Source organism: Labrus mixtus, chromosome 13 (genome assembly GCF_963584025.1).
Source record: "Labrus mixtus chromosome 13, fLabMix1.1, whole genome shotgun sequence".
Lineage (NCBI taxonomy): Eukaryota > Metazoa > Chordata > Actinopteri > Labriformes > Labridae > Labrus > Labrus mixtus.
Window position 1 is genome coordinate 943839 of NC_083624.1, and position 17365 is coordinate 961203.

Below are 17365 nucleotides of genomic sequence, written 5' to 3' on the forward strand. Positions count from 1 at the left end.
CACAGAGAAGAATGACAATAGACACTCACAGTTTAAGACGTACTGTAGTGGAGAGATCACATCACAAGGGGGAGGGGGGGGGGGGGGGGGACATCAAGACCCTAATGACCCTGTGTGTCTTCAGAACAATGTTGTATAATTTGTAAATGCAGGGCTCTGCTCATGCAACAAAAAAAGGTTTGGGTAAGTTAAATCTTTTTTTGCATGTGCACATTGTCATGACTCTGTTTTTATTCCATCTGTTTCCCCACCTCTCTGATCAGCTTCAGCATGTCTTCATAGTATCTCAGTTCAGTTAGAAATCTGAAGTTTCACAACTTAATTTTTTTAAAAGATGAAGAATGTCTCTATGGGCTAAACCATGTTACAACACTTGTGTGTGTTGAAATGAACGGACACCAAAGGGGAGAAAAGAATCTAATGCTCTCATCAGAAAAGACCAGAGGATGTGGCATCAAAGTGAAGACTTTTTTGTCCTTCCCAAATTGTGTGTGAGGGTAAAATCACTCAGGTCAAGATGCTTTGGGTGGATGAGTTATGAAAACCCAGGTGAGATGGAAAAATGTGCAATGCTTGCAGTATATGTGTAGCTGTAACTGGACTTTAAAAAAGTATCTTCCTTACATGCACTCTGTGAGTAGTTACACACATTAACATTTTTTCTCATAGTCCACTGCACAGCTCCTACATTACACCTTTTGTACATTTTGTGTTTTTTATATTTTACATTTTTAAATTCTATTTTATATATTGTAATATCTTCTTATTCTGTATTATTTAAGTTGTTTCTAGTTCTGATTTATTTCCTTGTTAATTGTTTAGCATCAATACACCAAGTCAAATTCCTTGTTTGTGTAAATGTACTTGGTAATAAACCCAGATTCTGATTCTGATTCTGATTCTGATTCTGATTCTGATTGGTGCAATGTAGGAGCTGTGCAGTGGACTATGAGAAGAGAAATCTTAATGTGTGTAATGTGTTCATCATTATATTTGTAGAAAAAAAAAAAAAGTGAATCATTGTTCAAATCTTTAATGTTTCTTACGTAAGAGAACAGAATTCAAACTACAATGTCAGTTCGTGATTGAGGAAAAATAACTAAGGCCCTCACTCATTTGTGGTTGATCCAAAGTCCTTCAAAGGTCATCATGTAATACAACTCCCCAAAGGAAAGCAAAGTGATGACTGAGTTAATCAAAGGCCACCTGACATTTTCACAGTCCTGGTTTGATCCAGCGTCACCAGTCAGGGTCAGACCAGAACGACAGCAGAACCCGCGAGGTGAGAATGACATATGGCAGTCAGTGAACCAGAACCCCCCCTTCTGGTCTCTACTGTTACATAAACTCTGAAATGCAGATTCCCACACAGCGACACTTTATACTTTTATCTTCTTTTACTTCTTACTGTCTTACTTTTATTTATGCTCTTTTCTTAACTCCTCTTATGTTTTAACTTGGTCATTTTTTATCTTACTTAATTTGTTTATTTATGTTTTATATGTATTTATAGTTTTTGATAATTATTCACTTGTTTCTGTTTCTTTTTCTGCTCTTACCTTCTTATTGTTGTTCTCTTTTGATTTGCTTTTATCTCTTTTAGTTTCTTACATCTTTTTAAATCTTTGGTCCTCTTGGTCTCAGCTCGTGTTGTTGGGTTCTTATTATGGTTCTTGTGATGGTTCTTGTGATGGTTCTTATGATGGTTCTTGTGATGGTTCTTGTGATGGTTCTTATGATGGTTCTTGTGATGGTTCTTGTGATGGTTCTTGTGATGGTTCTTGTGATGGTTCTTATGATGGTTCTTATGATGGTTCTTGTGATGGTTCTTGTGATGGTTCTTATGATGGTTCTTATGATGGTTCTTGTGATGGTTCTTGTGATGGTTCTTGTGATGGTTCTTGTAATGGTTCTTGTGATGGTTCTTGTGATGGTTCTTATGATGGTTCTTATGATGGTTCTTGTGATGGTTCTTATGATGGTTCTTGTGATGGTTCTTATGATGGTTCTTATGATGGTTCTTGTGATGGTTCTTGTGATGGTTCTTATCATGGTTCTTGTGATGGTACTTATGATGGTTCTTGTGATGGTTCTTTTGATGGTTCTTATGATGGTTCTTGTGATGGTTCTTGTGATGGTTCTTATGATGGTTCTTGTGATGGTTCTTGTGATGGTTCTTATGATGGTTCTTGTGATGGTTCTTATGATGGTTCTTATGATGGTTCTTGTGATGGTTCTTGTGATGGTTCTTATGATGGTTCTTGTGATGGTTCTTGTGATGGTTCTTATGATGGTTCTTGTGATGGTCGGGTTATATATGTCTGTTGGGTATCGTGCACTTTGGGTTCTTTTCTGTTGAATTGTATTTAATTATTTTTAGTATTTTGTATTTGTTATGTTCTTGCTGTTGTTTCTGTTCTTCTGTGTTTGGTTTAGTTTGTTCTTGTTTTTGCTGTTTGTCAAAGCACTTTGTAAACTTGTGTTTTTAAAATGTGATATATAAATAAAGTTATTATTATTATTATTATTATTATTATTATTATTATTATTATTATTATTATTATTATTATTTATGCACGTTTGAGCAGGAGCCCACTCGTGAAGTGTGATCTGGTCCCTCACTTGTTACATGTTTGAGCTTGTGGGCATCGAGGTTATGTCATTCATACACACAGTGTTCTGTGAGTCACAGCATTCAACATAAACAAGTTAAATCATGACCTTCACGGGTTTTCAGTTGGTCAATTATCCACGATGGAATGAAATAGCTAATGCCAAAAGAAGGTGAATACTAATGGGTCATCTATTTATCAATTCAATAGCAACGTGTCATGTTGGGAGTCATTATACTTAACTTTCCCTTTTTGATTTGTTAGTGTACAAGTCATTTTCTAGTTATTTGTTTTGTTTGTAAACACCAGGGGGCAGCACTTGGGTTGAGGGGAACTATTTAAATGTTGCAGGTGTGTGTCACTGGGGTTGATGCACCAGGAACGGACACAGTTTGTTTTTTACTTATGTGCACTGATGCACCAATCCAGTGAGATCGTACACAGGTCAATGAATGAAATGCAGCATGAAATGTTTGTTCAAATTAAAATGAAGAAACAGTGATTCCTGACTGGACATTCAAATTATTGACCTGCGTACGATCTCACTGGATTGGTGCATCAGTGGACATTTGTTCAGATTATACAGTTTGTTTGTTTTTTGTTTTTTCATGACAAGTAGCCGCCACAGTTAGTAAGCATGGCGTTTTCACACATGTACATGGCACTTCTTTTGCTTCTGAGGGCGGCTGAATAAACAGATCCTCATTGTTGATGTCATGAACAGGCATATTTTTGGCATATACTTTGAAGGGCTTCGTTTTGGTAATTCATTGTATTTTGGGGTTTGACCAGTGTTTGCTTCGCCGCCTGCAGCTGGTTCAAAACGCGGCTGCACGTCTTATGACAGGGAAGAGACGTTCTGATCACATCACACCTGTTCTGGCTTCCTGTTGGTTTTAGGATCCAGTTTAAGATTTTATTATTTGTTTTTTTAAATCCCTTAATGCGCTGGCGCCACAATATGTGTCCGAGTTGTTGCACCTCCATGCTCCAGTCAGAGCGACGCGGTCAACACACCAGATGGATGTTCCAGAGTGCAGCAGGCTAAAAACCCCCGAGGTGACAGAGCTCCCAATCTGTGGAACAGTCTACCTGTTAATATAAGAACTGCTCAGTCCATCAACAACTTCAAATCTTTACTTAAAACTCACCTCTTTGCGCTGACTTTTAAATCAATTTGACAGCTTGACATTTTGACATTTTATTCATGCTCCTATTTATTGTGTTTTTATTGTTCTTCATTCTATTTGTTGTTTTTACATTGTGTGTTTTTGTAAAGCACTTTGGTCAATCAAGGTTGTTTTAAATGTGCTATAGAAATAAAGATTGATTGATTGATTGATTGATTGATTGATTGATTGATTGATTGATACTTACAAAGAGATGACAGAATAGTAAATAAGTGAATAAATAGTTATAAAGAGACCTTATATGAAAGTCAGTTCAGACCATGTAATCTTATTGGATATGAGGTGTTGATAAAGAGTCCAACATCACTGTGACTTTTAACTGTGTGTATCACTCCACCTCAGCCCGGTAACACGCTAACACCTCCACGTCACACAGGCCACCACATAAACTATCAATACTGATTTCAGCACTGACTGTTTCAAAACACGCTGAACTAATAGAGAAGTCTGACTTGGAAAGAGTCTAAGTCCAGAAAAGTTCACTAAAACTAAATAGCAAAGACACGGCCATGTTTGCCTCGGGTCAAACAAAAACTGTTCTTCCTGTAAGTCATCTGATGAATATCAATTCAGTCAGTGAAGACAGTAGATGTGCACAGTAGCTTTCTTTAGATATTAAATAGACTATCACATCAGTCAAATGCAGCGGTAGTGGAGGTAGAGGAACGCCTAAAGTAATTTGACTTCCCATCCTACAGATGATGGGTCTGATACTGGTGGTTGTACATTTGAATGGTGATTGTTTTCTTCTGTAATTACATCAATGTGTATTAATACATTTGTAGTTTTCTGGAAAGACTCTTTAATTTGGATTTCATTGATTGGGCTGCGTCCTGGTGAAGCCAAGTTTCATGTATCTAATGTCAGTAAAGTCATTTTATTCCAGTATATATCGTTTGACAAACCAGGACTAGCCCTCACATTCTCCTTATTTTATTCTAAATGTTTCAAATAAAGTTGGATCACACTAATATGCAGCAAGGCTACTTAAATTCAACCATTAGCATTAATCTTTGTATCATTAGAAACCTGGTAGTATTTCTGAATGGTCATGCATCCCGCCCTCATTTTCCCCTGAGATGTGAAATCTTTGTATTTCTGAGTCTGTAAAGGAGCTTCCAGTGACGCAGAATGACGATTTTTGCATCACTGGAAGCTGTTGTGGTTAGCGGGGTGAAACTACAACGCTAGTTCCTCATATTTTCAACCACTGAAGCTACAGACCAATCACAGATCAGTGGGTGGGAACTCACTCCCAGAATCCAAACTTAACGTCCGCCATATTGCTTGGAAGCTATGCTAACAGGCTCTATGGAAACGGCCTTATGTGTTGAAGTAAATATGTCTGTAAATAGAGGACCTTAGTGGGAGTGGCCTGTGGTGCTGTGCATTCTGGGATTTGGTGTCTTTCATCCACATGAGCCAAAAAGACACTTTCTGTCTTTTCTCGGTCAAGAAGGCACCAACTTCAAAATGTATTTCACATTTCTACATATATGACCCAATGTCAACACAGATTCATGTTTCATGTTGAAGTATCCCTTTAATATTCTGTTAAAAAGTTTCCATTAGACACCCGAGCAGCCGTGTTGATATGTCTTTTATCAAGAATTTTGTTGTTGATCAGTTTGACCCAGAACGACCGGAAAAAGGTCTCGCTGCCTCGTTGACTCTTATTCATTATGACGAGGCCCTACAGACACTATTCTTCAGTGTTATTGCTGCAGGTGGTAAATATTTCCTTTTGCCATTGTATCCCTTTTCCATGGATTAATGCAAGAATATCTGGCATGCTGTGCAGCTTAGTCAGGGCAGTGAACAGAGAATGATAGGAATGCATTCCTTACATGGCTGCTTCTGCTGTCATCACAGCTAGATGGAATAACAGATTTATTTCATTCAAATGGTTGGTAAATAAAACATTGGTTATGAATTATGTGTTAAACAAGGCGTGCGTTTTTCTTATCAGAGCGCCAAGCTTCATGACGAACTCTGACAGACCGTACAAAAGCTGTAAATGTTTTGCTTATTGTGGTGACAGAATTAAAGTGATTCTGTGTTTACAGTAATCATCAAATCTTTTAACACAGTAACCTATCAACGACCAGCTCATAGGTCACAGTCAACAGCACAGGATTTTGAGAGCCAGGATTTCCCTGTTCTGTTGGAATGATTGTACTCAGGAGCAGGCTTGTTAGAAAATGTAAAACAAAAAATATAACAAAACCCGAAATGTAATAACTGGTCGATAATTAATAATAATGTTGCTAATTCTGTAATACGTAGTTTTTTTCATGCACTGCTGCCAATCACTTCTCTTATTTGTGAACAACTTTACAACAATGCTTCATTGGCAGGCAATGAGAAGTAAAATTAATGTTTTTTTTAGCATTACATGTGCAGATTAACACAAAATGATGGAGCTAAACCCTGCAGTCTATAAGGTTAGCTTAGTAGGAAGTTACTAAGCAAGTAAATGGCAGCTGTTTACTACAACACAGCATAACTGCATGTCAAAAAAAGGAATTTTTTCACAATTCTTTGGTGCACTGTTTCCTTCCAGTCTTTATGCTAGGCTAATCTAATGACTCTTGCTTTAAACCTCTTATCAAACTATTGACACAAACATACGTCCCTATATTTAAAAAAAAATCAATAAAGTTTGAATCATAGGGGTCTTACTTTATTTAACTGCATCACACTATTTCTCTTAAATTGCAAGTTTATGTGCTAGTTGTACTCGTTGTTTTCATGAGGTGAATGTATTGATCCTAAAACCACCAGTTTTGATTTTAAGATTTTATTGAAATAGATTTTAACAGTTGACGGTATGAAACAACAATCTTATTTTTTTACAACCCTTGCTTAAGTTCCCAGTAAAATAAGACAACCATGTAAAGGGAGAAGGTAAAGATGTTGCACCACACTGACACAGAAAAACAGATTGTTAAAAAAGACTAAGCAGGTTAAGTTTAACTTCTGGTGTTTCTGTCTTTCTGGCCTTAAGGAAAAGAAGAACTCATGTAATACTGATAATATCATAATAACAACATGTTGGAACACTTTTCTTTAAATGCATGTTACACATACAGTATAGCTGTTGACAGGATTGAACACTTAAAGCCTAATTAATCCCGTGTAATAATATCATCGTTCCAGAGCTGTGAAGTCATTTGAAGCGTTTGTTTCAGGCTATTGTTTGTGTTTTCCCTGTCCAAAAAAAAAAGACAATGAACAAAGCTTGGCCCTGCATGCCAGTATTTTTCCACAAGGACAATAATCATTCGTTTCCTCTTGGGAAAGAGGGAGGGTATGCGTCGGGTGGCGGTTGGCAGAGGAGTTTTAAAGGTCTGTCAGAGACAGGACTGATAAGTCAAAATTCAAAATTCAAACCGGTTTGAAGTGGAGCATTGTCACACTCAAAGTCTTGTTTCAGTGTTGATGTAAAGAAAACACCAACACAAAGAGAGCTGAAGTCCAAAAACATGCAGCTTTAATATAATTTGAGGGGAAACACATTTTAAGGTCGTTGTGAAAATGTAAATATCAATTAGATAAGTTCTACTACGTGGGAGATGTTCATGTAAACAACTCAAAGAAGACCGTGGTAGAAGAAGTGTTCAGAGTCGTACAGAGGTTAGAGAGAAGCCTTCAGATACAAAATAAACATCAACAAATAGTTATCATTATGCAGATGCATGATTCATGTGGCTATTGGAACAAGGCAAAATATTTCTTAAACTGATGATTATTTTTAGACCTTAAGTTTGCTTTTTCTCGTTTTGTTATTTTGTTTTTATACCAAAGAATAGAAAGTTAAAGAGATGTAGTATGCAAATGTGAAGTCATTTACATACAGGAATTTTGAGCAAATTCACTGATACAGCTTTATCTTAGGATAAGTAATGAAGGTCAGTCTGTTTCTTTGGTCCACATTTGAATATCTCAACAAAAGCTAACCAAATGGAAAGCAGGGACACTCTGCAGTGATCATGATTAGACACTCTCGACTTTCACTGAAATATTTCAACATTTGTCATTTATTTACTTTCATGAAATGCAGTACACATCTCAGTTCTCTGGTGCAGACCTCTCAACATCTCATTGGCCCTCTAGAGCCAATAGCAGGTTCACTTTTTTTGTGGTTTTGAGAAAATGTTTCCACAACTGTTGAAAAGAGAACCATAGAATAGAAGTGTTCATTATCTCATAGTCAGCTGACCAAACGCATGAAATTCTGATGATATTGCATAATAATCAGCTGTACTTCAAGTATGGTGGTAAAATAAGTGTGCAAACAAGCTAAATACATGTTAGCATTTAGCTCCTACTACCTCATAGCACTTGGGTAGAGGCGGCACAGTATAAACTGTAAATGGAAATGTATGAAACTAAATAGTAAAGTCTTTATCTGTGATTTTTCACACTTAAATGTAGAAATCAAGTATCTCCTCTGAAAATAACTCTGTGAGTCATGACTGTCTACAATGGGTGTAACACCCGAGTCCCACTGTCTGTGATGTTTTCAGAGTTTTCAGAGTCCTATCTTCACTTTGTTTACATCGCCCGGACGGCCAGCTGACTCCTCCCCTCATGTATAAAAGTTGTTTAATTGAGGGACTAGAGAAAAGAAGAATAACATACTGTACTCACTGCTTAACTGTGTTTCTAGATCACGCTCATTTCAGGTAAATTTACATGCAGTGTGAAGATACGAGCAGAATAAAGATCGCTAGCATTAGCATGCTAACACAACAATGCAGCGCCAGTTGTTTTGGTTTCATGCTGGTGTTCAAGGGCGACATCTGCTGGATCAAAAAATCACATATAAAGCCTTTAACAAGCTAATTTAAAAAAAAAATCAAAACTAACAATGTAATATCAACTAGTTATATTTTGGACTTATTCCTTTTACTACATTTTATTACTGTAATTTTTTTCTTTTGAATATCTTGTTTGTTTGTTTTCGCTTTATGTCGTGTACTCTTCTACTCTTTCAGTTTAGACTCCATAAAAAAGCCCAATTTGTCAAAATGTTGCATGAAGCATGAAGGCTCTGATTATACTGTAGCAAATTACATTAAAAGAGAAACAAGAAGACAAAGACGTGATTGTATGAGCAGCCCAGAAACTATTTGTGAGCTTTTTATAACTTCAGAATTTGTTTGAGGTATGCATGAAGGTCATACAAGGATGTTGATTTCTAAGAAAAAGTAGAGATGAATCAAGGTCACATGTGATAACATGCAGCCAATCACACCCTTGACAGTGATGCGTAGATGTTAACTTTCTAAGTCAGCGTCACACTATCGTAACAGAAATGTGCTCTTCTTTCTGAGATCATGCGGGGAAGTTCATTCAGAGTTTCAACTTAGTATTTTCTATATTTTGAAGGTGTGTTGTGGACAGTGACATTTCATGATTTCCCTAAGAGATTAATTTTGAAGTGTTGATTTTAGAAAACAGTGAATAAGTTAACATGTTACATAACCATACGGACTATTATGATACTGCTGAACTGTGATGTTTGAAAGCTGCATGGATGTATCGAGCCAAACTGGTAAAATGAGAATATTTGTAAGCCACTTATCCAAAGCTTTCTCATTGGTTTAATCTTTTTGTGTTGCAACAATCGCCCAACTTTACAAGTCTTCATGTAAGTTCATTATCTCCCACTGTTACTTTTCCTCTGTCACATCATAAATAACAACAACACGTCTTATTTATCTCCACAAAACTTTATTTCAGTCTCAGAAAATAAAATTCAATTCATAAAAATAACAATGTGTACTCTCTCAGAAATCAAAGACACGTTTAAAGCTCTTTCACATACAGACATCATATCAGTCATCATTTATTGTGCATCATTTTTTACAATGAATTAGGAGTGTATCATCGTGTTAAGAAGAAGAAGAAGAAGAATTTATACTTTATTGATCCCGCGAGGGAAATTCGTTTTTACACTCTGTCTAGTAAACATGCTACACAAACATGAACTGAAATACACACACATGCTAAGGACCTAATGTTTTAGTCATTCATCACTGCTGTCAAATTTTAAAAATGTGTTTAAACACAAGCATTTTCCTTTGGGAATGTTCTGAACCTTTACAGTGTTGAAGCGACCACAGCTCAGAGGGCCAGTTCAACTCCTCGCTGAGTTACTGAAAATAAAGTTTACAATTCTACAATTCACTCTGCAGACTCTTTTATCCAAAGCGACGTACATCAGAGAGTAAGAACAACACAAGCAAGGATCTAGAAAAAAGGGAACAATGTCAGTAAGAGCAAACGATCAGCTTTGAGTCTGATTGGACACACAGGTGCTGACAGGAAGTGACCAGAGGCAAAGCACAACATTGAGGGCAGTTCTTGAGAGCTCTAATCAGTATAGAAACCATCTTATAAGTCGTCGTTATCAAACAAAAACCATCGTCATTACCATCATCATCAATAATATGGAGACCATCATCATTAAGTTAGTAGGTATTCATGAAAGAGCGAAAGTGAGCGAAAAGAACAGAGTGAAATGTTATTTCTGCTCTGCATTATCATCCTCTAATGATCGTTAAATAACAGACAATCTACTACACGACAAAGCGGATTCATAAGATAACCTTTAAAGAAATGTTGTTATCACTGTAAAACGTTTTCAGAGCATAAAACTGGACTCTTATATGTTTTTTTGTTTTGACTTTTTTTCACTTATGCATTGCACGCTAAGACACCATTGGTAGGATGTTTATAAAAGATGCACTTGAAACAAATTTAAATGACATTTCAGCACTGCCGCGCACTCAAGGTACATAGACAAACAAGAGATACACAAAATATATCAGAGTGATACAAACAGCACGATGTTAACGTCAACACACTTTTAAACATGATGAAACACAAAGTCAGAAATACAGAAACCCACACAGAATCATCAAGATTGGTCTTTGTTTTTTTCTCTCTCATGGTCCAAGAGTTGATCAAGAGGCTGTATGATGGATTGGAAATGTAACAGCCACGGAAATAACATTTTAAACAAGAACACAGTAGTCTCAAACACAATGTGTAAAACACTGTAAAAAATAACAATAAAACTCCAGTTGTAACTTCAATCTGGTCATCAGTGGAAACATATTGGACAGAAGCCACATTGAATAAAGTTATACAAGTTTCATACTATATTATAATAGCTCTCTTAAGAGCAAACATGACCTTTAAAATGTACAAAAAGGTGTTATTTAGTGCCTCTTTTTATTTCCTGTGCTGCAGAAAACTGTCACATTTGAAACAGCAGAGATCAACTTTAAGCTTGATGAGCTGAGTTCTGATGTGATACCTTAAGTAGGAATATTAAACCCAGGCATTATGACAAGAATAACTGCCTTACATAACAGCAGAAGAGAAGCATGCTAAGCACTTAATATTTGTCATAATGTCACCAAATGTATAAAAATAATCCCAATAATACATCTTTCTAACAACAAATGTGATATTTATTTGGTAATTCGCTAACAATCTTAAAAAGACTGTCTAGAGCACAAGTAAAATTATATTGAAATCACATAAGCCTACATTAAATTTTGCTGATATAATGCGCAGTAATATCCTGTTAAGCAGCAGGAACTTAGAAATGTAGTGACCTATCAACTAAAACAGTTTTTTTGAGTTACGAGAGACACATGTATGCTACACAAGCAACAAATTCAACAGTCACAGTCACTGAGTGGATGAAACACTTAAATCACAGAAAACATGTCTGTTCTTTTTCTATCACAAAACTAAGAGAAGACTAGTGCATATCAAATATTGAAATTCACTTTTGAGTACAATTCTAAAAATTCCCAGTAGATATTCTGAACAGGATTAACAAGCGCTGTACAAAATGGAACACACCCCCCCACCCCCCGTGCCAATTAAGCTTCATAGTCATAAAGGAGTACAACTTTTTTCATGTGAAGAGGATTTCATCATTTAAAAAACAGAAACAGAATCAGCTTAGATCCCTGTTAGAGAGAAAAATACAACTGTAAATATTACAGACAGAGCTTTCCAAATCTCAGAAATTCAACTGTTTGAAACGGCCCCAATCCCCAGCAGGACCCTCACACCAGTTCCCTGTAAGTTTTTAGGGCAGGGTTCCACTAAAGTGAAAAATAAACGAACATGAAGATCCCCAAAGAGCAGACGAAGACCAGGCCACAGTTAAGAAGAGCTTTAACTTTGGGTGATTCATACAGCAACTCTGCAATGACTCTACTGTCCTCCTGCACTGTTTTGTGTGGAGCACTCTCTGCTGCTTCTTTATAACAACAAAACCATTCCAGTAATTGCAAACACCTGCCTCTCTCCCCATTAGCATTGCCTCCTTCTTCCGCTCTGGCCATCTCCATTCTTCCATTACCAAAGCCTTCTGCAGGGGAGGTGGCAGGGGAGGTTTCTGTACTCGGGGTGGCGGGGTCATGGTCAGTGGATGGCACCAGGAGCTTGACATCTGCCCCGTCAAAACACCTTTCCTTTCTGACATCTGCAGGAATTTCCTTGCGCAGACTTCCATTGCCGTTACTGAGGCTACTCTCAGTCAGCCTGTATGTTTCATCACGTTCCTTAGCGGGGATTTTTTCAATGTTGCGGAGCCCCCAGAGCGTGGTGGTTTTAATCTGCTGCTCATCTGGTGGCGAGGTGAAGAGGCTAACCACTACAGCCACCAGCCCCGAAATCCAGAAAAGCCCAGCAGCAAAATACATGTAGTGAACTTTAGTGATTAAGGCGGGCCTATCGTCTGCCTGGTCGCAGCGGGGCTGGCGGTAGACGAAAGCCAGGACCAGTCTTATGGCGCCAAGTGTGAAACCAGTCATGCCTCCCCAAAATGCACCTGTCTCATTGCACCGTTTCCAGAAGACACCGAGCAGGAAGAGGGCTGCAATTGGTGGAGTAAGGTAGCCAGCAACTTCCTGGATGTAGAGATACGTCTGTCCGCCTTGCATATCAATAATAACAGGGACCCAGGCGATGCTGATTGCCACCATGACAATAACAAACATGCGGCCTACAAGAAGCAGCTCCTGTTGAGATGCTTTCTTTCGGAAAGTCTGGTAGATGTCCAGTGTAAAGATGGTGCTTGCACTGTTAAAAATCGAGTCAAGATCACTCATCAGGGCAGCAATCATGACCGCCATCATCAGACCCCTGAGTCCCACTGGCATCACCGCCATGACCAGGCGTGGGTAGGCGATGTTTGAGCAGCCAGCCTGAGAACCGCAGACAGCCATGCAATGCTCCGGCCCGATGCACGCGAGCTCGTCTGCAAACAAAATGCGAGAGATCATCCCCGGAATGACTATTAGAAACATCGGCAGGACCTTTAGCATCCCAGCCATGAGGGTGGAGCCCTTGGCGTGGGCGATGTTCTTTGCGGCGAGGACTCTCTGCACAATAACCTGGTCTGCACACCAGTACCAAATAGATGCAGGGGTCTGGCCGAGAATGAAGCCCGGCCACGGGATGTCTTCGTCGAGAGGACCGCGAAGGATGCGCAGCGAGTTTGGTTTGGGCTCGATGCGGCAGGAAGGAGAATAGGTGAAATTTCCAGAGGCCACTATCGCAGAGACGTTGGGGACTGCTTGCATGTACTTAGTCCTGACGCCTTCCAGTCCACCGACTTTGTTGAGGCTGATGATGGTTAAAGTCAGGGCTCCGCCGATCATCAACACCGCCTGAAGTGCATCCGTGTAGAGCACTGCGACCAATCCCCCGGTGACGGTGAGCACGGCAGTCATGCTGATGAGCAGGAAGATTGATAGATAGAGGTTCCACCCAAGGGACTCCTGAATAAAGAGAGCTCCAGCATACAAGTCCACTGAGAGCTTGGTAAAAATGTAGAGTAACACAGACAAAAGAGCAAAATACAATTTCAGCCTGTGGCCACCGTAGCGTTTGGACAGGTACTCCGGCATGGTGTACACTCCTGAGTGGATATACACCGGGATAAACAGCCAGCCCAGCAGCTGCAGAAGAAGAAGCGCATTAAATTCCCACGCTCCAACAGCGAAGCCGCTCGCAGCTCCCGACCCGGCCAGGCCTATGAAATGTTCGCTGCCAATGTTGCTGACAAAGAGCGACGCACCAATCACTATCCATGTCATTGAGCGTCCGGCCAGGAAGTAGCCACTCACAGTGCTGCGATTGGCTTTCCACATGGAAAGAAACCCGATGACCAGCACCAGGACAAAATAAAGTGCTACCACAGCTATGTCCGCCGCCTCCAATCCGGGACCCATTTTTTAAAGATTATTGGAAAAATGTAAGTTTTACGAATCCTTTCAAAAAAACGAAAATAGTCAAAGTTTTGGATTCAATAATTTAACAAAAAATAGCCATGGAAATGCTCTGCTTTGGTTTGCTGTCTGGATGGAAGCTGTAGTATCCACCGCCAGGTCAAATTCACTAGGTGTGCTTCGGAGGGGGTTATCCACCGGCACTGAGGTCGTTCTAGTTTTAGAGGAGGAAGCAGCAGGCCTCCGCTCTAGAAAAGCCTAGAGTTAAAATCCCCTGCAAGACAGCAAAGACAAAGAGAAACATCTCATTAGAGCCTTAGTCTGAGGGAAAACAACGACCTGTTTACAGTTTTTAAGATCAGCCTCTCTTAAGACAAGACAGAAACAGGGAGTGTTTGAACTTAACTTCATAAATCCAGAAAAACAAAATGACAGAAGACTCCAAATACCACATGAAAATATTGATTTTGCTTAATCTTTTTGCACCACTGCTTTCTTAAGCACCACTACTTAGTGTGTTCCAATCGTATGACCTTCCTCCTTAATCTTTTCACACAAAGAATTTAAGCCATTCCACTGTATAACCTTCAAAGAAAGCTTAGTTACATAATGTATGAAAACAAGACGAGTCAAAAACCTGTACCCAAGGAGGAAGTTGTTGAGAAAAGTCCTAATACTTAGTCTGATTTGGGCTTCATTATCCTCATATGTTGTAATTCTTTGAGATAAAAAAACATACCTGAATAAAGTTAGTTTTCAAAGGGATTTATTTGAAAAAACATGCCATGGTTATTTTCTACCAGCAACTATGGCAACATGGAAATTTACACAAATACAGAAAGAGTAAAGGACATAAACATTTTCTTTTACATCAAAACAAAAAAAAGTAACCTCAGTGAACATGTGAAAGCACAATCTTTTGGTTTCCAAACAAAAGTAGCCACAGGAGCGACCACTGCACATGTCTAAAGTTAACACAAGAACATGTTTGTTTTTTTATATCATGGCTTTTTAATGTCGGATCTACAATTCATATTCTAATTAAATTGGTTCTTGCTAAACTCCTTTCCCAAGTTTCAGAGCATTCAATTTTCTGCACAGAGAAATGGCAATGAACATTTTCCCTCCAAAGCGGAGGTGACACATTTGTAATAAAATTGAATCTCTATGTAAAATCTGTTTTGTGTCGATCTTACACAAACACACCCTCAAACTTGGATGTCTGGACTATCATGGGATTACAGCCTGCGATGAGTTGTAGAAATCACCCCACACATTTGTCTCCACAAACCAGGGTTCATGCATAACCATTCATCTCAATAAAAGAAGTCTTTGTTTTCATTGACTGTACCATCTCATCATCAAGAGCTTCATGTGTTCACCATAAACTGTGCAAGACACTTTGGCTCTGAAATACTGCAATGTCATTCAATAGAATTTATTCGCAAAGTTACACAAACTGGGGATTCAAACATAAATCAGTTGCATCCCAGTAAGACAAGACCTACTTACAGAGCTCAAGCCACTGGCAAATAATTAAAAAAAACTACAGTGCTGCCAGTTCCACAGGGGAGCTAACTTTGGCTGATAAATTTGGGTTGACAAATAAAAACCACAAGTTGAATTCTCCTGCACTTCTCCTTTCTGCAACGGATTATAGTGACTTAGGCAGAGTCAAGTTTCATGACTGCTGGTACACTAGATCCCTCTATGAAAAAATTAAACACAAGAGTCAGTGACAGGTACACAAACTGAAAAAGAGGCTGGTCTGTAAGCTGGGACATTAATGCGGTCAAGAGAAATGTGACAAATAGTGAACTCCATAAACTAAATATTGTGTTTAATAAGTGTTATATTGGGAGCAAAACGTGTTTTGTACAAATAACAGAAATACTAAAATGTATAGTTATTCTGTCCTTTTTACATTTTACATTAGATTGGCTTTGCTTTTAATTATAAAATGCACATTACAGCAAATCCGGACTGCAGGTAAGGCAATCTGACGTCACTCGTTTTCCTGTTATAATAAAGATGCTATAATGAATGGCCAGGTGTGGATGACAGCCCGACACTGAATAGTGAGTATGAGTGAGTGCACCTTCAGTGTGAGGCGGAAGGAAATTTCTAGAACACACACTCGTTCATCCAACTGCAAAAAACGGGTCATTGAAGGAGCTTCTACACCTTCAGCTCTCTCAGGTGTTCTTTAGGGCTCATACTCGTACAGTAACACTCCAGGCATGTTTGAGGTAGAATATTACTCAGCTGTTAAAAATGTCTCTGCCTGGCTGAGGTCATAACATCCGTGTGTGTGTGTGTGTGTGTGTGTGTGTGTGTGTGTGTGTGTGTGTGTGTCATCTGTCAGTTAAACACGTTTGCTCAAGAGACCTTAACTGGCCTTAAGGAAACACAGCTACTCGTGCTGAAAACTGACATCGGCCTATTCTGAAAGATAAACACATAGGATATGAAGGTAGTCGCTTGACTCAGACTCACCTGTTCCACAGGAAGAAAAACAATTGGACGTTGAAGGAGCTTGTTAGCAGTTAGCAGACGCGCTAAAGATGCCAAAACGACCCTGAACGCCGCACAGGACAGATGCAGGCTGAATGATGAAGAAGTGACTGCGTCCCTCGTCCAGGTTTCACTGCTCCTTTGTTTTCTTGCTGAAGTTGAAATGCAGTGTGATGTCACCTCGTTGTGGAACCGAGATGCCCGACTGACATGCTGCCTCTCCTTCTTATATTCAGATCCACGCCACACCCACAGCATAAGCATGACGTGTTGCACTACAAATGTCTTTCACTGACCTGTATATCTGTGTAATCTAAAGATGAAAACGACACGACTTATTGTGTCCCGTAAGAAAATGTCAATGAAAACGGGAAGCTAGTGCACTAACACCCACATTGCACAACGTGTCTTTGCATATTTTCTTCAGTTATTTCAAGATTCAAGATTCAAATCTTTTTTTTTGTCACATGCTCATACAGATGTGCAGTGAAATGTAAAGACTGTTCCATGCAATAAACATTCAAATTACTAATACACATATATACAGTAAAATAGAAATATAATGTAAATGTAAGTGTCCAGGGTGTCAAAGTTGAAGTTATCTTTATTAGTCAAATGCACAACATAACAGGCAAAGCAGTCTTAGCTGGCAATGACATTTTTCTGTTCCAAGCTCTCCTTAACAATGCAAAAATAAAAAATAGTATAGAAGATAAGAGTAAAAAGAGTAACAACGTACAGTGCAATTTAAATAAAACTAGAATATATGTACAGTATATAT

At 38.7% G+C, this 17365-nt stretch overlaps 1 protein-coding gene across 1 annotated transcript; it reads right to left on the reverse strand.

Moving 5' to 3' along the window:
- Positions 1-9519: 9519 nt before the first annotated feature.
- Positions 9520-17008, reverse strand: LOC132986583 (sodium/myo-inositol cotransporter-like). Its single transcript, XM_061053042.1, has 2 exons — positions 16567-17008; positions 9520-14344 (listed from the first exon to the last, which is right to left on the reverse strand). The coding sequence occupies exon 2, from the start codon at positions 14071-14073 to the stop codon at positions 11938-11940; it is 2136 nt and encodes a 711-aa protein (XP_060909025.1). The 5' UTR covers positions 14074-14344; positions 16567-17008; the 3' UTR covers positions 9520-11937.
- Between the last annotated feature and the right edge of the window lie 357 nt (positions 17009-17365).